General features: G+C 41.6%; 1 protein-coding gene and 1 long non-coding RNA gene across 5 annotated transcripts in view; one reads left to right on the forward strand and one right to left on the reverse strand.

The window, feature by feature from the left end:
- LOC149459385 (uncharacterized) overlaps positions 1 to 21,963 on the reverse strand; it is a 199,138-nt gene that overhangs the window by 112,113 nt on the left and 65,062 nt on the right. The window lies entirely within an intron of this gene.
- The window catches only part of LIMS1 (LIM zinc finger domain containing 1), a 128,287-nt gene that overhangs the window by 45,622 nt on the left and 60,702 nt on the right, over positions 1 to 21,963 (forward strand). Inside the window, exon 1 of one of the 4 annotated variants that reach the window (XM_089681279.1) lies at positions 17,224 to 17,394. The exons of 2 other annotated variants lie outside the window; for them this stretch is intronic. In XM_089681279.1, coding sequence (XP_089537405.1) covers positions 17,288 to 17,394 — 107 coding nt within the window. In that variant the 5' untranslated portion in view covers positions 17,224 to 17,287. Of the gene's footprint in view, positions 1 to 17,223; positions 17,395 to 21,963 lie in introns of those variants that run through there. One more of the 4 variants, XM_089681280.1, reaches the window with a different exon arrangement.

Genomic DNA, 21,963 nt, shown 5'->3' on the forward strand with positions numbered 1-21,963 from the left:
GGAATATAACTACACTAATACCTAGTTAAAACCGTAACATTGAATGAAGTGAATGTTTGGTGAAAGTCATATTCATAGCTTTAGAAATATATTCTTTAATGTATAAATGTTGAGCACCCCTGATGTAGAGCAAAACCACGATGATAGGCGCAGAAGTGCAGCCTAAACCTATTTGGTAGCGTTTTGATTCTAAAAGCTACCAAATAGTATATATTAATCCATTTTAAAAACGCAACTCCAGATTAAGTATACCTACGCTTGAGTACAGCCATTCAGGCCCAGTTCATACCAGAGCCATTGTGGTGCGTTGGATGGTGTTGTCCAATGCAACCACAGTGCAATAGCAAAGAAAATAACATTGGTTTCAATCAGTGTTGTTCACACCTATGCCAGATTTTGTGATGCATGCATCCTTTTTGTGCAACTGTAGCATCACTATATAGCGCATCCCACTGCAACGCAATGTGTCGGCACGTGATTGCGCAGTATAAATATCATTTTTAAAGTATGTACAATTAAAGTGTATCTCCTTCCTGATGCCATCTTTCTGAGGCTGCGTGATGTCTCATAAGCATTGGAAATGTGCATCAGTGCGTAACAATAACGCACTTTGTGTTTCAGCACAGATGCTGTAATGCTTGCGCTGTGGCGTGCACTGGCCCTCAGGGTTTTTTTTTTTTTTTTTTGCTCTACTTTTTCTTGATGAGACTGTGCCTGTTTCTCACAAGAAACCTACTAATTTTAGAAGGCAGTGCTGCTTGTGCTTACCTCTGTTTTAGTGTAATGAGTTGGTATGGTTGTTATTATTATTCTTATTAATAAAAGTATTTCTTTTAACTCTACAACATTCGTATATTTGGTTTCACAATGTCTGGCAGTACATCATGTTGGTGTATAGGGTACACTTTACCATATAAGGACTTGTGGAAGCTTGATTTGTATAAATAGATAAGACAGCCAGCACTGCCGGACACTCCTTTCTTATGTGGTAAATTAACATTTTGAGATGAAATTAAGGAGACGTGCATCAATTAAGGCACTGAAGGAAAAGAATGTATTTTATGTGTGAGAATTCTATTGCTTGCTTAATTCAAAATTGTTACTAGATCTTGGCACTACATGGAGTTGAGTTTCATCTGTAAATGCCTTGAAGAGCCATAAGTATTTCATGTTTTTGTGCCACTGATTGAAGATACAAACCGAAGTTTATGCTATAAAGGGATTTGAGAACCATACCCAGTACATGACTAGAACTCTTTTTGTGTCTCCTTAAAGTATAGCCTGGAAAACATTTTCATTGCAAAGTGATATTAAACCATTTCTTAACCTCCCTGGAGGTATTCCCGAGTGTAGCTCGGGGTAAAGTTTCAGCTACACTCGGGAATACTCTGCAGCGTTGCTCCGGGATCTCTTCTTCACTTACCTTGTCCTTCGCTCCTGCGATGTCCCTTTTCCAGTGTCCCCGGCAATGTCCTCCGGCCGATGCCGGCATCTTTCTTCTGGGTTCCGTTCCCTGCGATGTCAGGACGTACGGGGGACGGAACGGCAGGAAATTTAAAAATGTGAAAAAGTGCCATTCACTAAATACACTAAAATCACATAGTAAAACATTACTGTATCAAACTATTTCACATACATTTTGTCCCTAGTGCTTTGTCCTGTGCCCTGCCTGCATATTTACTGTTCTTTTTGCCTGGAAACTGAGAAAAGTCCATGGCGTCCAAAAAGCGTCCCTTTCGGTCAAAAGCAGTTTTAGACCAGCTAGAGAACAGCGATAGTAAATTAGAACCACTTGCAGAATTGAGTGATAATGATTCGTGGGGAAATTTGTCATCGGACACTGAAAACAATTTTGCGACTTTGCTCAGTGATGTGCGAACTTGACGTTATATTTCAAATTTCAGTGTTTTTGGTTTGATTATATTATTGAATTAAATAATATTATTATTATTATTTTTTATGATTATTTATTAAATTATAATTTATGATTTCGTGTTTCAAATTTTAACATACCCGGGATGTTTACTAGACTCTTTTTTGGACAGATTTCAGGGAGTTATTTCTAAAAATTACAGGCCTACAATAAATAAAATACATATTTCCATACAAAAAAAGTACCGCTTTGAGCACAGAAATACTGACATAATCAGACCGCTAGGGAGGTTAATCACTTACTGAGTATGCAGCTTTTTTATCTTTTAATCCTTGCTTATGTTCCTGTTTAATTTGGTGCCATGACTGCAGCCCATCATTTACTGTTTAGGAGTGTCCTTTTTCTCTTGCAGCCACCCTTGCATACAGGAACTAGAGTCTTGTCTCTCTACACTGAGTGCATCAGTAGAAACACACAGCCTTGTGGCCTAGGAAGGTATTCCTCTGGTTTTCCTTCCCTTTTCCAAGATAAGACTGGCTGGAGACTGCACTGTCCAACAACTCTTTCCTGTGAAGACCAGAACTTCAAGGAAGTAGCACTAAGAACAGGAGCCAGCAATATTAAACGTTGCAAAATGTAAAAGCTGGAGTGAGAATTTTAACAAATCGTTTAATAGTGAATATTTATTTTGTTCTCAATCTGTTAAATTTAAAAAAAAAAAAAAGCTGAGGGTTTAATTTTACTTTTAAAGCGGAATTGAACCTGATAAAATCCTGACAGGTAGGATTTGTATGACCTCTCCTGTCATAACTGCTTCTTCCTGTCTGTCTGCATTAATGTACACTGAGCCATGCATTTATGTAACCCCTCTGTGCTGGGATGAAGTGATCGGTGTGCATTGGAGTGATGTCATCACTGTCTGGCCAATCAACTGGATGAACAGTCCCAACCCAGGAGAAAAGAGTGGAAAAAGATGGATGCATCGGTGATCAGCAGGAGCTCTTGAGCTTAGCACAGAAGGGAATTGTTTGGATGTTAGCCATAGCAGACTTGCCTGTCAAACATTATGGATTTTAATTTTGGTTAGAGAATTCACTAAGATCTTTAGAAATAATTGTGTTCATTTTCCCCTACCGATTTTCGCACCGTTAGTGGGTTAATTGGTCGGCTGTTTTTCGGGGTTTTTGCACATTTTTTTTTATCGGGCATGTTGGAAAATTCGCTGCTGATTTTGACGATCGGCTGATTTTCCCGGCAATGATGGGCAAATTGGCCGATAGTTTTTCCTGATAAAAAATCTGCGCATAAGACGTGACCTGCAAGAAGAAAAGGAAGAAGAATAAGAAGAAAAGGAAGAAGAATAAGAAAAGGAAGAATAATAAGAATTCCAGTCCGCTATTATATTTTATATGACAGTCTTGCAGTTGCAACAAATGTATCCATTTGTATCCGAATAAAAACATCTGTATCCCAAATGGATACATTTGTTGCAACCTCAAGACTTTTCATATAAAATACAATAGTGGACTGGAATTCTTCTTCTCCTCCTTCCTCCTTGTCTCTGCAAGGGACAGAAGTAATTATGGGGTTAAATGCCGGCCATAGACGGGACGAAAATCGGCCTTTTTTTTTTTTTCTTTTTAATTTAACTGTTAGTGGTAACGTCGGCCGATCAAACGACCGAGTTTTCGTTTTTTTTTTTTGTTTTTTTTTTAAATGGCCGATTTTCAACCAGTCTATGGCCTGCATAAGCTATATTTCTACAATCAAACAATTACCATGATGTTATGTTGGGGATCCCTTTCTGTCCTGCTGGCACTATCTCCATCAGGCATACAGACCATAAAGGCTTCACAGAGGTTCTTACCCTGCTTTGCTCTATGAAACTATAAAGATACGTTTTAGCTATATGTACACTTTAAGGATAGGCTGAATGTTGGACTAGTCATCAGGGAAATTCCACTACAGGGCATTTTTCTTTAACTAGGGGTAAGGAGATTTCAATTATTTTCCCTTTTAGTAGGCAAATGTGCCTTTCCAAAAGGTGAAGGCAGTGCTAAATACATTTTTGTAAGTGAAACATTCAAATATTTGTTTAAGTGCAGACCATATTCATGCCAAGTGGGGATATTTACAGTAGTTATTTAAAATCTCTAACTTTAATGGTGTTTTTTCCTTTGTTAGTAGACCTGTAGGAATACTTGACATACCAAATGGGAAACTAGCAGTCAGCAGCTATTAAAATGGTAGTATACTATTAAATACGCTCCCGCTGTTTCCCATGAATTGCAGGTGGTGGAAAAGTCTGTTTCCTGATTCAAGAGTAATTCGTTAAAACATTCTGTCAGATGGCTTATAAATGATTGAGGCTAAGTTAACACTAGCTTTGTCAGACATCCTTTTGGGAAGCGTTTTTAACGCTTCTCAAACGCCTCTGAAAATTCTGCACATGGCAGCACACAGTGCTGTTCACACGGAAGCGTTAGCGTCGCGCCAAAACTGACGCCGCTGGTCTACACAGGAGGAGTTGAAGCCTCCCATTCAAGTCTATGGTGCCGTTCCGCAAAAGCCTGGCCAGCGTTTGCGGTGCGGTTGGAAGGTGTTTGCGGAGCGTTAATACCGTTTAAACTTCATTATAGGAGTTTGTGGTGCAGGTTTTAACGCTTGACAAACTCCTATCAACCACCTCAAAACCGCGCATAGGGCATTTTGGGAGCGTTTGCAGAGCGTTAAAAATGCTTCACAAATGCCTGTCTAACGCTTGTCAAACGCTATAGTGGCATTTGGCAAGAGTTAGAAATAAGTGAGCCCTAATACTTTATCTGGAACCTAGCCCAGTATTTTATTTTTAAAGTTCTAAAAAGTTTTGAACTGTTTTAATTTTGACTTGTTTTCATGCCAGGTCTATCAATTGCATAAAGGTATTTTCCATTTTTAAAAAAATCTGATGACCTTGATCTTTATCATTCAGCCATTGGCATCTGAGTAGGGCTTCAACCTACAATTACAAAAATAATAGAACATTTTAAGTCCTCATGCACACTGGACGTGTTTACAGCTGCTGCTTTTGGCATTTTTTTCTACAGCCAGTAAACTCCCCAGCATGTTATCCTATGTGTCCATGCACACATAGACTGTAATCAACGTTTATGTGGCTGGAAAAAAAACCCAGGACTAGTGGGTTTCTAGAGGAGTTTTTAACCTGCAAAAACGCTCGAATGCTGAAAAATGCGGTAAATTGTGGCAAACCAGTGTTTTTGGATGGTTTTTTGAACAAAAAAACCCTCTAAAAAAACTCTAATTAAAAAATGCTGAAAAACTCACGTTTTTAATGTGACTTTACACAGCTAATGTTACCAGCATTATTAAAATGCCCTGTGTGCATGGAACCGAACACAAGGCATGCCAAGCCATTCAATAGTAACTCAGAATATGTGCTCATTGCAGATAAGATTTTCTTTGGTTGCCTATAGTGTGCCATCTGTCATCCATAGATAAGGGGGAAGTAAAACAATTAGCCTATCGGTTCACAAAACAGCTAGTAACAAATCAAATCGGTCACAAAAGTTTGTGACTTAATACATTGATTGCTCTAAAATTTGTACGGCCTGGATAAACTTGCAATAAATGGGTATACGAAAACAAAACACAGTCTAGCAGCTTTGCACTGCATTTCTAACCAGTTAAGCAGTACTGCATTGTAGATTTACTATCCCTTTTTTTATGTCTTTGGCACCTGTGGGGGGTTTTTGTTTTTTTTTTGTTTTTTTTTTTTGTGGTTGAACTGGATGGACTTTTGTCTTTTTTCAGCCAGACTAACTATGTAACCTGTTATTTTTATTTATTTTTTTACATGGGCTTAAAAATGTGTTCAACCCTGTGCAGGAAACTAAACCTATTCAGCTTATCTGAGACATTAGTCTAGTATGGAGGAGCCGTACGCCGTGATGTCACACCGCCAGAGCCCCACAAAGGTCCGGCGGCCATCTTAGAGAGTGGCTGGTCAGTTTCACTGCTTTTAAACTGTAATTTTTGGCTCTATTTCCACGTGGAAGATGTAACTTTTTTTGTACTCAATAAATCAGATTAATACTACACTATGAGCACCTTCTTTTTTGGCTCTCTATTGAGCTAAATGATTTCCAGGACTCCAGTAGGATTATGGTTGCAGTAATCCAGAGGAGGAAGTCTCTTACTATGCTGTCTGTCTGGTCCATCTAAAGGGGGCTTCCTGCAGATCCTTAGTCAATATATGATTCAACACATTGCGCTTTTACTATGCGCATCTGGTGAGTGCACAATTTTATCAATTCTCTGCACGGATAAGTCACATGAATTAATCTGATACCACCTGTGCAATAGGATCCATTTGCAGCACGACTTTCTGACCGATGTTTCAGACCCTCTCCATCATATGAACACTTATTTTGTTTAAGACTTTCACAGCCGCACTTATTTCATTGCGTTAATTGCAGCGCTTCATTCACTTTTGTGATATCACTTATATTTATTATTTCCATAGTATAATTAATATTTTTAGTTTTACACGGTAATATAATAATTTTTTTCAGTGCTGCACCAATTTTGTTTGTATTTCATATAAGGTTTAGGGTTCCTTTTTAGTGCATTTGCTGCTGACCTTACCAGATTCTTGAGCGTTTGCTGTCCCTTTGTTCAGTTTTTATCTAGTATGGCACAATGAGTCTGAAAATGGCAGCTTTCTTCTAAGGTTTTCCACACAATAATTTTGTTACATGACAGGGTTCCATTTGAATCAATGTATACCTCTCCTGTAATGCATTATACCCTGTGTGCCCCTCTAAACATAACTCTTGTTCTTTATCCCCCTTTCCTTGTGCAAGCTACTATGTTCTGACAGTGTATGCACCCTTCAGGAGTTTTCCTCCATATTCTGTCCTTCTGTGCTTCACACCAGTTTTATCCCTATTACACACAATGGGAAAATCGGATGGAAAACTTTCCATCCGAGCAATCGTTCAATAATCTGATCGTTAGTACACCATTTTCAAGAGCCAATCGTGACAGTTTATGCGAAAATTTCCGAAGCGGCAAGCAGGAAAATTTTTCTCGTAAGAGAACAGAATGATTTTCATGTAATTATTATAGTATTTGCACGGAAAAAAAACGGGCCAACACCGTGAACGCTCGGAAATGAAAGAATACAATACATTACATCAAAGTTGTATTCTGTCTTCTGAGAAGTTTTGTAACTTGAGTTACCTACTCGTTTTGGATATGAGACTAGCATGCAAAAACGGACGATCATTTGTCTGATTATTCTCATCGTGTGTACTAGGCATGAATCCCCTGAAGGTGTACCTCTGCCTTTTATGTTCTGGAGACAAATTGAACTTGTGTGGTTTTTATAAATCTGCATAATTCTCTGGCTTACATTACTGTACAGTAGCATGTGAGAAAACTAGGTTTGGACTCCTAGAACTTCTTTACTTATGGCTTTTTAAATTGGCACATTGTACAAATTTGCCATAACCTGACTGTACAGCATGAACATCGTATTTAATCTAAACAAGTACAAAATGCTAGATGACAAATGCACTTTCTGCTCAGTTCGGGTAAATTACATTCCATGCCTCATGCTCTACAGCAAATTTCACATGACTGTAGCTCATCCAGCAACACTATAATGCATTTGTTCAGTTGGGAAGTCATGAGCTCTGAGTAATGTCACTAAACATAGAATTAGGGTATACACAAGGGTCAATCATCAACTTGTCTGTCATGTTTGTTGGTGACTAAAACGAAGCCAAGCCATATGCCAAGTAGCACTGAAATACCAACCTTTTCTGGAGGTGCTTGAAAGACTTTGGCTAAGTTCACACTAGCTTTGTCAGCATGCGTCAGACAGCCATTTGGGAAGCGTTTTTAATGCTTCTCAAACACCTATGAAAATTCTGCACATGGCAGCACACAGTGCTGTTCACACGGAAGCGTTAGCGTCGTGGCAAAACTGACGCCTCGTGTCTAGTCAGGAGTTGAAGCCTCCCATTCAAGTCTATGGTGCCGCTCCACAAACGCCTGGCTGGCGTGTGCGTTTGCGAGGCGGTTGCGGAGCGTTAATACCATTTAACTTCATTATAGGAGTTTGTGTTGCGGTTTTAACGCTTGGCAAACGCCTATCAACTGCCTCAAAACCGCGCATAGGACGTTTTGGAAGCTTTTAAGGAGCGTTAAATGTGCTCAATTGAACATTGACGTACATATTGCTTGTTCTCATGAATGCCTAACCTCTTTCCCTCTGAGCTGAAGTCTGCAATATCTTTGGCCTCTCCGCAATGCTTAAATAGGTCTTCATTTCAAAGTGCAGAATTGTTGTTTTGTACATGTTACTGACCATTCCATACATCCCATAGCTGGTGTTTGGCGGTGGAGCATAGGTTTCTGTATTAAGGGGGCTTCCCTGGCAAACCCTTGTTTGCCAATTTTGGGCCAGGCCTTTCAGCTGGCAGGAGCAAAAAATACCTAGTACTTCCTGGTATAGAGGAGCATGTGGCTCACACCCCTTCTTCCAATTGGCAGCATTAATGCTTGGTGATTGTCCATTGCTCTACCATAGAGGCAGGGAGAGTGAAGCCTCAACCCTCTGTAAGCTTGTACTAGTGTGACTAGGGATTATTTTACTTGCTTGAAAAGAGAAGTATGGTCAAAGCTCTTTTGGCCATACTTCTCCTGTGGGTCACAAGAGTGATTTTAGTTCTGCACTCCTGTGACCCATTGTTGGCTGATGTCACAGAGCTGGTCTGTACATTATTGTTGGGTTCCGACCAGATGCCTGACTGGCAGCTAGCTCGGCCCATTATCTGCCGCTGAGAGCCTGAGCCAGCCACTCCCACCCCCTCCACAGCCTAGTGCAGGGCTTAAAATTTCAAGTCCTGAGCTACTAGCCAGGCCTCCCTCTCTCTTCCCTCTCTCACATCGTATGGGGCTGCACACAAACACCTTCTCCAAGGGCTGCTGATCTCCGGGCAGCAGGAAGGAGGGGGTGGGGAGTTTGAGCCCCGTACGATCCGTCCGTGTAGGGAGGGAGGCAGGGAGATCCCACAGAACACAGCACAGCTCACCTCCTCCAGGCTTATTCCTCTCCGACACTTCTCCTCTCCCTGCTCCAGGCTGTCCCCTGGTCCCGGCTCGTCAGCTGCTGGAAGTAGAGGTATAGGAGCATCGCTCTGCAACTGCCCTCTCCCACATCGATCCTCCTGTCCGGGCCACTGCAAGGGTATCGGTGCGACCCCTCTGCTGGCGGCCCTGCATGGCTCTGTCCGCTGCTGCCCAAAAGGTACCTTCTTCCGGAGAGCGGTGCCTCGAGGGAAATACGCCCCTGCCCTGGGGGACACACTCGCCCCCCACCATAATTTTCACTCGCCATTGGCGAGCAGGAGAGTGGAAATTTCAAGCCCTGGTCCAGTGTTCACTGAAGATGAGAACTGGGCGATCAGGGGCCATTGTGTGGTAATAAAGGTTTGGCCTAAAAAAAAAAAAAAAAAAAAAAGTCATGCTTACCTTCTCCATGCAGTGATTTTTTACAGAGCAGCCCTGATCCTCTCCTTCTCGGGTCCCTTGCCGGTGCTCCTTGCTCTTCCCCCTTGGCCAGTGCCCCCAATAGCAAGTGGCTTGCTATGGGTGCACTGGTGCGTGTTTGCTCCTGAGCCCAGCTCTGTGTGTCCATAAGACTGAGGGGAGCAGCACACAGAAGGTTTTTTTGCCTTCAAGCATAGAATTCTTGAAGGTTAAAATCCTTCAGCTTTTGAAATCAGTTTAAACCCACACTTCTCTTTTAAAAGTGTATGTTATCCTAAAAATGTTTTCCTATGTGTGTTCACATATGTGTATTTTATACATCATAGTCTTTGTCATTTTCATGTACATCTTCAATCTGAAGTATCTGGTTGGTCCTGCCAGTCACCTTTCTTCCACTGAACATACGAAGCACAGAAGCTGATCTGTGTTAGCATGGTCCGTTTTCATCCTTCAGCTGGCTATTCAGACCTGGTTCACAAATATATGAATTGGATGCATTTTGAACTGCATCCAATTCGCATGACATGCGAAAGAACGTTGCTTTCTATTGTTGTGACTGTTCACATATGTCTGGTGCAGATTCAATGTGAATTGAGAGTGCTGTCAGTTTTCTGAGCAGTGTGGTCCAGCTCGGGTGCAAATTCAGACTCATTGACTTCTATGGGAATGCTTCTGTTTTGCACTTCATTCACTTGTGAACAGGATGAAATCCTGACTTGATCCTGTTATAAACATGATGTGAATCTCTGAACTACTATTTTCTCAATTAGCTGTGAAAACAGTGCTTCAATTCGCACTGCACATATGTGAATCCACACATATATACAGGTACAGGACACTGTGCAGACACTGCATGCCTGTATTGGGTAGTTTGTGCAATCATAACCCCCGCCCCCCCCCCTTCCCCCAAGCATTCTCAGCCTACTTCTGGAACACACCCCTCCTAATCACAGTTTGCCTCTTGAACATGTTCCCTCCTCAAACACAGCTAGCATCCTGCCTCAGGCTGAACAGGCTATGGAATACAGGCATACTGTGTCTGCACAGTGTCCTGTAACTCCTCCCCCCACTATTGGGAAGAAGAGATGTATGGTCATACTACAGAACTTTTAAACTTGTAAAAAAGGCAAGAAAGATTAATTTCTGAAACAAAGCGAAAGCAGTTATGGTGCTTGCAAAGTTCCACCTGGAATAGAAAGTGTCTATAACATTGTATGTTCACAGGTACTACTAACAAAGGTTCTAGATTAACTAGATGAGTTGACAGAATAAAGCCGATTATGAACAAAGTTTAAAAAAAGTTTAAAGAATCCCACATTTTGGGTTGTTCCCAGAACAGTAATAGGAGGGATGCTAGTTCTGGTGACCTGGGGGTACCCCAAGGGATCCCCTTAACCACTTGCCTACCGGGCACTCATACCCCTTACCTGCCCAGGCCAATTTTCAGCTTTCAGCACTGTTGCACTTTGAATGACAATTGCGTGGTCATTCAACACTGTACCCATATGACATTTTAATAATTTAACAAAAATAGAGCTTTCTTTTGGTGGTATTTAATCGCCACTGGGTGATTTTATTTTTTGCGCTATAAACGAAAAAAATGTTAAAAAAAAAGTTTTTCTTTGTTTCTATTATAAAATTTTGCAAACAGGTAATTTTTCTCTTTCACTGATATGTGTTGATGAGGCGGCGCTGATGGGCTCGGATAAGCGGCGCTGATGGGCTCGGATAAGCGGCGCTGATGGGCTCGGATAAGCGGCGCTGATGGGCTCGGATAAGCGGCGCTGATGGGCTCGGATAAGCGGCGCTGATAAGCAATGATAGGCGGCACTGATGATGCGTACAGGTGGGTGGCACAGGTGGGCAGCACTGAGCATCAGTGCCCTGATGATCAGTGCAGATCAGTTCTGACAAGTGTTGGTTATCGGCAGTACTTTCCTCATGCTGTGATAGCGTGAGGAAAGTGCAGCTGATAACCGGCAACTGTATTTACTTGGTGATCTGCTGTCTTTGGACACAGCTGATCACATGGTAAAAGGCCACTGTGATTAGCCGTTTAACGTATCATGTGATCAGCTGTGTCCATAGGACACAGCAGTCACTGGCGGGGCCGGGTGCGCTCCGCTGGGGGTGCACAGAGGGCATGTTCTGGAATGGCGTCCATGGATGTCGTCCAAGGAACTAGACAACTGTGCTGTAGCCATCCTTTCAGCTATAGCGCTGTAGGTAAGAAGTTAATTTACAAAGATTTGCTCTCACTTCCCATTTTGACTATGGGTCTTAGATTGTACACTCCTTGAGGGTTAGGGACTGATGTGAATGTCTAATATATGTAAAAGTGCTGCATAAAATCGATGGTACTTTAATAATAATAATTATTATTGGTATTTATAAAGGAACAGGAAGTGAAGGGAAATGTCCCCAATGGGATGCGGATAGTAAAAAAAACTTGTGGGTTAAAACCCTCCCTTACTCTATTGAAAATGAGAAGGGGGAAAAAAAAAGTTTATCTTTTCTAGTTCTACTTGCAGCAAAGTATATGTAAACCCAATTACTAAAATCTTTTATAATCTTTAATGTGATATTAAAGGCAAGTTTTTAAAAAAATATACATGTCCTACTTTCCTGCTCTGTGCATTGGTTTTGCCCAGAGCAGCCCTGGTCCTCCTCTTCTCGGGTGCCCCACCGGTGCTCCCTCCTGCCTGCCGAGTGCTCCCAGAGCAAGCAGCTTGCTTCCAAGCTGCTGCTCTTCATGTCCATTCACACACAGAGCCGCGGATTGGCCCTTCTTCCTTTCTCTTCTTTTACAAAGAGCTTTATTGAGTAGTAAGCAAAGATAAACAGACATTCGGAGCAAAAATTCAATGACCAACATTTATAAATTGATTAAATGAAGGGAAGCTGGTTCAAGGCATGCAGCGATAAAGGCAAAAGCTGAAAAGTTTACATAGGTGCCCTGAGGGAGAGGACGGGGGAAGGGGTTGGAAGGGAACGGGCAACAAACCTTCGTGGGTCAATGATAATGTAAACTCTAAAGGGAAGTTTTTCTACATCAACATTATAGAAAGTGGGAGAGGCATGAGAAGAGGCCTCACCAAAAAAATAGTACATGTTCATGACCTAAAGTTTTATAAAGAAATCTAGATTGCATAAATAGTATTGCGAATGTAGCGCATAAAACAGCAGGCACAATCCGTAAAATATGTTTAAGGACAGATTAAACAGGAAAGTAGAAAAAGACAAATAGTAGAGAGACACGGACAACACACACACACAAAAAAGGGGAGGGAGGGGCTCCGAGGGGATCACAGCAAAATCCATCCTCATATCGACAGAAGGGACTGGTCGAATCTCGAGGGTTAAGCTACATCCAGCCAGGGACCTTCCTTTCTCTTCTTAATGGCTCACTGGCTGTGATTGACTGCAGTGGGAGCCATTGGCTTCCACTGCTGTCTCAGCCAATGAGAGAGAGTACCTGGAAAGCTGAGGCTCTCATGCACATCGCTGGATTGCGACGGGGATCAGGTAAGTATTAGGAGGGGATGCTGCACACTGAAGGTTTTTTACTGTCATGCAAAAAAATGCTTGAAGGTAAAAAACCTTGACCCTTTCCAACCACTTTAATATGATTTCAATTGAAATCTGCTTGCTTTATGAAATCTGGATTCTGAATTGTTTTTGACAATGTATATTTGCTATAGCATACATTTACACCAGTGCTTTAGTTCTTTGTCATAACTCCTGGCATTTAGCAGTTCAATCCCAAAGTATTATTGATGTACGAGATTCCTTTTTGTGTACAGCACTTCAGTTATGCTACAGTTGTGTCCAAAATTATTCAACCCCCACTGAAATTGAGTGTTTTGGCCAGTTTGACATTGCTTTTGATCATTCAGTCATCTTGCTTACATTTACATTAAAGAGGCACTTGTAGGTCAGACAAATATAACATAACAGTTATAATGAAATAACCACAAATGTCTTTTCTGTGCTCACAGCATTATCAGTTTTATTCAACCCCCAAGTGACATTCAATCTTAGTACTTAGTACAGCATCCTTTTACAGTTATAACAGCTTTTAAACGTGAAGCATACAGTTGTGACCAAAATTATTCAACCCCCAATGCTGTAAAGGGGTTTAGGGACTATAGTGTACATTTGGAATTGTATTCAGAATCAAATCCTACAAGGACGTTGTAACTACCCAAATGCAACTAAAATGACATCAATTGTTTATGTAATACAGTAGTAAATGGTTCTTATGTGGTTTCTTCATTGCCACAATTATTCAACCCCTTAAAGACTACCACTCTGAAGAACAGAGGTTCATACAGGTGCTTTCCATCAGGTATTGAAAACACCTGTGGATGTCACCGAGCAGCAATCAAGCATAATAAGCACCAATTAGGCAGCTTTAAAATGACTGTGATACTCAGCTCCTTCTAGACATTTACTGGTGTGGTTACAAACATGGTGAAGGCAAGAGAATGGTCCAGGAAGACAAGAGAAGAGGTGATTTCTCTTCACAGGAAGGGCAATGGCTATAAGAAGATTGCAAAGATGTTAAACATACCAAGAGACACCTTAGGAAGCATCATTCGCAAATTCAAGGCAAAGGGCACTGTTGAAACGCTACCTGGTCGTGGCAGAAAGAAGATGCTGACTTCGACTGCTGTGCGCTACCTGAAGCGTAGAGTGGAGAGAAGTCCCCGTGTGACTGCTGAGGAACTGAGAAAAGATTTGTCAGATGTGGGTACAGAAGTTTCAGCCCAGACAATAAGACGCACACTGCGTAATGAAGGCCTCCGTGCCAGAACTCCCAGGCGTACCCCCTTGCTGTCTCCAAAGAATAAGAAGAGTCGACTGCAGTATGCCAAAAGCCATGTGGACAAACCACAAAAGTTGTGGGATAGTGTTCTGTGGACTGATGAAACAAAATTAGAACTGTTTGGGCCCATGGATCAACGCTATGTTTGGAGGAGGAAGAACAAGGCCTATGATGAAAAGAACACCTTGCCTACTGTGAAGCATGGTGGAGGGTCAATCATGCTTTGGGGCTGTTTTGCTTCTGCAGGTACAGGGAAGCTTCAGCGTGTGCAAGGTACCATGAATTCTCTTCAGTACCAGGAGATATTGGATGGAAACGTGATGCAGTCCGTCACACACCTGAGGCTTGGGAGACGTTGGACCTTTCAACAGGACAATGATCCCAAGCATACCTCCAAGTCCACTAGAGCATGGTTGCAGAGGAAAGGCTGGAACATTTTGGAGTGGCCATCGCAGTCACCAGACTTAAATCCGATTGAGAACCTCTGGTGGGACTTAAAGAAAGCAGTTGCAGTGCGCAAGCCTAAGAATGTGACTGAACTGGAGGCCTTTGCCCATGAAGAATGGGCGAAGATACCCGTAGATCGCTGCAAGACACTTGTGTCAAGCTATGCTTCACGTTTAAAAGCTGTTATAACTGTAAAAGGATGCTGTACTAAGTACTAAGATTGAATGTCACTTGGGGGTTGAATAAAACTGATAATGCTGTGAGCACAGAAAAGACATTTGTGGTTATTTCATTATAACTGTTATGTTATATTTGTCTGACCTACAAGTGCCTCTTTAATGTAAATGTAAGCAAGATGACTGAATGATCAAAAGCAATGTCAAACTGGCCAAAACACTCAATTTCAGTGGGGGTTGAATAATTTTGGTCACAACTGTAGCTTGACACAAGTGTCTTGCAGCGATCTACGGGTATCTTCGCCCATTCTTCATGGGCAAAGGCCTCCAGTTCAGTCACATTCTTAGGCTTGCGCACTGCAACTGCTTTCTTTAAGTCCCACCAGAGGTTCTCAATCGGATTTAAGTCTGGTGACTGCGATGGCCACTCCAAAATGTTCCAGCCTTTCCTCTGCAACCATGCTCTAGTGGACTTGGAGGTATGCTTGGGATCATTGTCCTGTTGAAAGGTCCAACGTCTCCCAAGCCTCAGGTGTGTGACGGACTGCATCACGTTTCCATCCAATATCTCCTGGTACTGAAGAGAATTCATGGTACCTTGCACACGCTGAAGCTTCCCTGTACCTGCAGAAGCAAAACAGCCCCAAAGCATGATTGACCCTCCACCATGCTTCACAGTAGGCAAGGTGTTCTTTTCATCATAGGCCTTGTTCTTCCTCCTCCAAACATAGCGTTGATCCATGGGCCCAAACAGTTCTAATTTTGTTTCATCAGTCCACAGAACACTATCCCACAACTTTTGTGGTTTGTCCACATGGCTTTTGGCATACTGCAGTCGACTCTTCTTATTCTTTGGAGACAGCAAGGGGGTACGCCTGGGAGTTCTGGCACGGAGGCCTTCATTACGCAGTGTGCGTCTTATTGTCTGGGCTGAAACTTCTGTACCCACATCTGACAAATCTTTTCTCAGTTCCTCAGCAGTCACACGGGGACTTCTCTCCACTCTACGCTTCAGGTAGCGCACAGCAGTCGAAGTCAGCATCTTCTTTCTGCCACGACCAGGTAGCGTTTCAACAGTGCCCTTTGCCTTGAATTTGCGAATGATGCTTCCTAAGGTGTCTCTTGGTATGTTTAACATCTTTGCAATCTTCTTATAGCCATTGCCCTTCCTGTGAAGAGAAATCACCTCTTCTCTTGTCTTCCTGGACCATTCTCTTGCCTTCACCATGTTTGTAACCACACCAGTAAATGTCTAGAAGGAGCTGAGTATCACAGTCATTTTAAAGCTGCCTAATTGGTGCTTATTATGCTTGATTGCTGCTCGGTGACATCCACAGGTGTTTTCAATACCTGATGGAAAGCACCTGTATGAACCTCTGTTCTTCAGAGTGGTAGTCTTTAAGGGGTTGAATAATTGTGGCAATGAAGAAACCACATAAGAACCATTTACTACTGTATTACATAAACAATTGATGTCATTTTAGTTGCATTTGGGTAGTTACAACGTCCTTGTAGGATTTGATTCTGAATACAATTCCAAATGTACACTATAGTCCCTAAACCCCTTTACAGCATTGGGGGTTGAATAATTTTGGACACAACTGTATATGCGTAGAGGTAGTGTCATTTATTACATTCCATGTATGCATACTCTATGCAGTTTTTGTGAGGGATGTATATTGACCTGTGCAATAACAGAGTGCACAATGGGACCATGGATGAGCTTAGCAAAGTGATTCAAGAAAATAAGTTGGCATGCTAGAAAATTGGAGCTTTAAAATGTTTGGAAAAATAACTTGGAGGAAAGCAAAACCATAACTTGAGGCAGGAACTGTTCTGTGTGTAGTTGGTAATTAATTTAGGAAGGGCACTACTGGCTCTTTTGTCCTAGATTGGTTATTGATATGAAGCTGGTAATGTAATATGTCAACTATATTAATTCTGTGCTGAGTGCAATTGTAGTTTGCCCAGCAAAATAACACGCAAGTGGAAGCAGGCATTCAGTTTGTAGTCCTGATGGCTTTGTGTACTGTATTCTCTGATGCATAGATTTAGCATTACTTTGTGTGGGTGCCTGTCCACTTGGCACAACAATGAGGTTGTGTGTGCAGTTTCAAAGGACAAAAGATGACCCAAGCAAGCCCGCCTCCAGCCAGCTTTTCAGATTGCTTTCCTAGACCATCCCATAGGTGTGTAGGTCTGTGATAAGGAGAGCATACCGGAGTGGCCCTGTAGATGGGTGTGTGCGAGTGAGAAACAGGAAGAAGGCTGCGATTGCTTCTGGCAAGGCATTCTGTGCCTGGAACACTGCAGGTGTGCGTACACACAACGCTCCTGTCTCTGGAGGCTATTTGAACTTTATTGTTTGGGGGCTTCTCTGGATGAATTACATTTTGGGATTTAAAGATGAATGCTTTGCAGCTAAAGGAGCTGTCCCAGTCAGACTTGTACAGGAGGAGAAAGGAGCGTCCAGACAGTTTAGGATTAAATGGAATCCATACAGATAAACTGAGGTGAGTGTGTTCAATTGTATCATCCAAGAGTGTGCTGCAGAAGCATTCCTCTCACTGGGGGGATCATGTGGGTTACACCTATGCTGTAGTGTGTCCTTAGTGTTACTTTAGAGCCTGCATCTTCAGTGGGGCTTGTAATGGTTTACTATTCATGTTGCCAGACGTCAAATCCGTGCTTTATGGCTTCTAGCATAGTTTGACAGTTTATGATCTATGCAGATCTTTCAGTAGAGCATAGTTTCTTAGTATTCTTTTATTTAGTAAAGAAAGAAAGAAAGTGGCTATTTCTGTTTGCAAGGGCCTGTGCTGGACATAAACACTCGTGTGCAGTGTCTGGTACTGAGCTGTTGGGTAGAAATATGATGTATTTCTGCTCCTCACCACTGTATCTTGGGCTGTCCTCTGTGTATATTGATATCCTGGTACATGTTAGATCCTGCTTGTACTGCCAGTGCTGATGGAAGGGGCTTTACATAGAAGAATGTGGTAGAACAACTTATGACCTCCAATGGGCAGGCAGAAGTCCGGGCTTTTCTTTCTGACAATTGTTTGCTGAAACCTTCTTGTGTAGTTAAAGTGCTTACTTGTTGAGTCTAGTGTATGGTAATGTAAAGGCTTTAATGGTACATGCCTCCTATTGAGACAGATTAGTGAACTCAGTGGTTCCAGTAAACTAAAATGACCCCAGTCTCATATGGTTGGCCATCCATGACAAAATTGTGACACAAGTACTCCTAATTGGTCTGATTTACTGGGGTTTGAACCCGTCACCCCAGCTGTGTTTTTATTTTATATGAAGATAGAGTTGCTCATGCATGGCCAGCCTGGTTCAGTATTACATTTCAAATTTTAAGAACAGCTGTAAGCTTTCATTGCTGATCTCATGATAATGCTAGTTCCCTGGCTGCTAGGCTGACCCCTCGTGTTCAGTATGTTAGCTGTTGATCCAAAACATGTATGCCTTCAAGTGAGAAGTTGTGATTTTAATCAGCTGCAAGCATGTTTAAAGTGTTACTAAACTCAGGAGCCTGCATTCACTATATCTGGTCGTTTCCCACAGTACACAGAACATGGAAATGCAATTATTTTAGTAAATATAAACTGCTAAATATCCTTTCTCATCAGCAGTTAGAGCAGTCTTGTGACTTCTATCAGTGTCCAGCCGAGCACCGGTTAAAGCTTGTAGGAAGAGTTTTCATTCTCCTCTGTCTGCCCTATGAAAATGCATAACCACTGACCCTCTGGACAGTGCCGATTGGCCCTGTGCTGATCACATGCACCCTTCCAAGCAAAGGAAAAAAACTCTCTAGCAGTACACGCCAAACTGAACATGAGCAGAGTGTCCCCAAGGCTGTGTTCTATCAGGAGATGGAATGTGGAAGGGGAGGATCAGAGAAGACAGGATCAAACATCCTTTTTACACAATGCAGTAGATTAACCCCTTATGTTCCACAGTGAGTATAACAAGCATACTTAGTGCATATACAGTCTGATTTTACTGTTGTGGGTTTAGTAACTCTTAAAGTCAGAGACTCTAAAAATACTGACTTCAGAAGCAGCAAGACAACTAGTGTTTTCAGGAGGTCTGCAGTGGTGGCCAACCTCAATTGCTTTGTTTCTCTTACACATTACTTCAGTATCCTTCAGAAGTCAACTTTAGAAAATACAAGAGTTTTAAACTTACCAGAGCTCACCCTTTGTAGGCCACCACTACAATTATTTACACTAGTAATTTCCATTGCTCTGGTTATTGTTCCATTGTGCCTGCAAATTGCAGCCTTTAGGCTAACTGTACTAACTATTAGGCATCAGCATTTCTGGATGTATTTTCAGGCATTTGTATTGCACGTATTTGCGCTTGCACATACAATACATTCCTAGGCAAAATCCATTATGTATGACTATATGAGCGTATTTGTGCACATTTGCGCATACTGGCACAAAATACTGACCAGAAAAGCGGTCCTGGAACCTTTTTTTGGGCTTCGCGCATCCCTCAATTGTTTGCACAGTTGTGGTACGTGTGTCACACGAAAAACCGGGCCATAATCGTGTGCATTTTCACATAGTCACAGTGCGTTTTCAAATTGCGGGCAAAATTGCTGCGATTCTGCCCATGATTTGAAACTCCCTAGTGTAAATGGAGCCTTAAACACATATGGGGGTTGATTCATGAACATTTTGAACAAAAACAGCTGAAATGTTTGTTTAAAGGAGAAGTTTAACTTTTAGCAAAAAATAATAAATGCACTTTTTTTTTTTTTTTGCAGGTAAGAAAATTGTGCATTTTACTTTTTTTTTTTTTTTTTTTTTTCTTTTTTCTAAGTGGCCTGGAAAGCATTGCACCAGTGATCAGTAGATTGCTGGTGCCATGCAGGTCTTCTGCACACTGTCAGTGTAGTCTGCCTGCTCGTAGTAAAAGCAAACACTTTTACATAGACAGGAAGAATCAATGAATTACCACAGCCCCACGGTACTTCATTGACAACTGCAAGTCCACAGCTACACAGGCTGCCTGGACTTTTAAACTTCCTAGTCACAAAATATTGTGAATAAGTGACGCGGCTGGGCACTAGCTGTCACATCGGGGGGAGTGGGGATCGGTACAATTGTAACAGTTTACATGTTACACCCTGAATATGGGTGTAACATGTTACAAAAGGTGAACTTATCCTTTAAAGAAAACTATTGACTTCCTTGCTTCATTTCCCCTGTACAGATTATAGTAAAGCTGCCTATATATGGCTCAGTTTTCTGGATTGAGGAATCCCCACTGCTGACCATTGCACTCCGGCTGGAAAATATCAGCGGAACAGGGACTGTCTGATAGGATGCAGTCAATTCTTCCACTGATAATTTTCTAACCGGCTCCTTCATTTTTTGACTTGTTGAGCTGAGTGGTGCTTGAAGGGCCACCCTTGTTTTGAATATCGGAAAGTTGCAAGACTTATGTTTTGAAAAGAGCAATGATCCAGCAAGCTGTTTGACAAAGTGTTTGCAAAGCTTTCGGTCAGATTCAAGCAGCTTTGCTGAAGTCTTTAAAGCAATCTTTGACTTCAGATACGGCATGGCTGAATTGCTCTTAATGGGAGTGATGATTGTCACTTATAACAAGCTGCTAGCAGGGTTCATAAGGTTTTCATCCACTTTTAACTTGACAACAAAAGGGTCATGTTTACAAAGTTGTTCACCTGCAAAAGAAGAAATACTATATTTACCTTGGTGATTGAAATATTTAGCAGTCAATCGAGTTGAATACTTGCTCCCCCACTGGCTGCTGTGGTTCCTCCTACTGATTTATAAAGTTTTGTAGTGATATTTGAGCCAGCGGGAGAAACTACAGCGAGGGACAGGGAAGTGTATTATACTTACAGTGGCTGGGAGTGTAAAAATCGGTGACTTTTCAGTACGCATTTCAGTGGAAAGTTTAAGCAGTATTAAACCCAAAACCAAAAGTGTATTGTACTGCTGCTTACCAATCATTAGATGTGGTGGCTGCATCCGTTTTCTTTTCTTTGGCTTTTTCCCTCTGTTTACACCTGGTAATCTGTCCAGTAACACTCCTTTCAAAAACAGCAGACTCACTGGCTGAATCACCAGATGAAAAAAGAAGAAAATAGCCATCACATCTAAGAATTGTTAAGCTGCAATATAATGTTTGTTTGCTTTTGGGTTTAATACCGCTTTAAGTATATAAACACTATTTCTTCAAGGGTGAGCTAGTTTGTAAAACTGACCCTGTGGTAAGCCACTGGAAGTGATTTAACTAGTTAGTAATGGTAAGTAATTAGTATTTCTACAGCCTGTAAAGCTTTAGTCCTCATGCACACTGGACGTTTTTACAGCTGCTGTTTTTTGGCTTTTGGCATTTTTTTCTACAGCCAGTAAACTCCCCAGCATGTTCTCCTATGTGTCCATGCACACATAGGCTTTATTCAGAGTGTTTTGGCAGGGATATTTTTTGGGTGGGAAAAACCCCCCAGAACTAGTGGGTTTTTAGAGGTGTTTTAGCTGTAAAAATGCTCTTAACGCAGCAAAATGCAGTAAAATGCTGCAAACCAATGTTTTTGGGGAGGCCTTAGCTTGTTTAAATATGTAGCATTTTCAAACAAACCTTCAAACTTTTCTTACCCTTTTTGTCACATTCCCTGAAGATCTGTGTATAACATCCTCAAAATGGAGGCCTTAGGGTTTCAGCAAAGCTGCTTCAAGCTTGCAGAATGCTCTGTAAATACTTTAACCTCTTCAAGTCCGGACACTTTCACCCCCTTCCTGTCCAGTCCAATTTTCAGCTTTCAGTGCTATCATAGTTTGAATGACAATTGCGCGGTCATGCAACACTGTACCCTTATTAATTTTTTAGCATTTTTTTGAGACAGATAAAACTTTATTTTCGTGGTATCTATTCACCACTGGGATTTTTATTTTTTTTTGCTATATAAATGAAAGTCCCAATATTTTGAAAGTTAGTTTTTTTTTTTTTATAAAATTTTGCAAATAAATAATCTTTTCATAAATCTTGGCCAAAATGTATTCAGCTATCTTGTTAGTAAAAAAAAAAAAAAACCC

This window comes from Staurois parvus, unplaced genomic scaffold, assembly GCF_062004578.1.
Source record: "Staurois parvus isolate SC_StPar_1 unplaced genomic scaffold, SC_StPar_1.0 ptg000262l, whole genome shotgun sequence".
Taxonomy (NCBI): Eukaryota; Metazoa; Chordata; class Amphibia; order Anura; family Ranidae; genus Staurois; species Staurois parvus.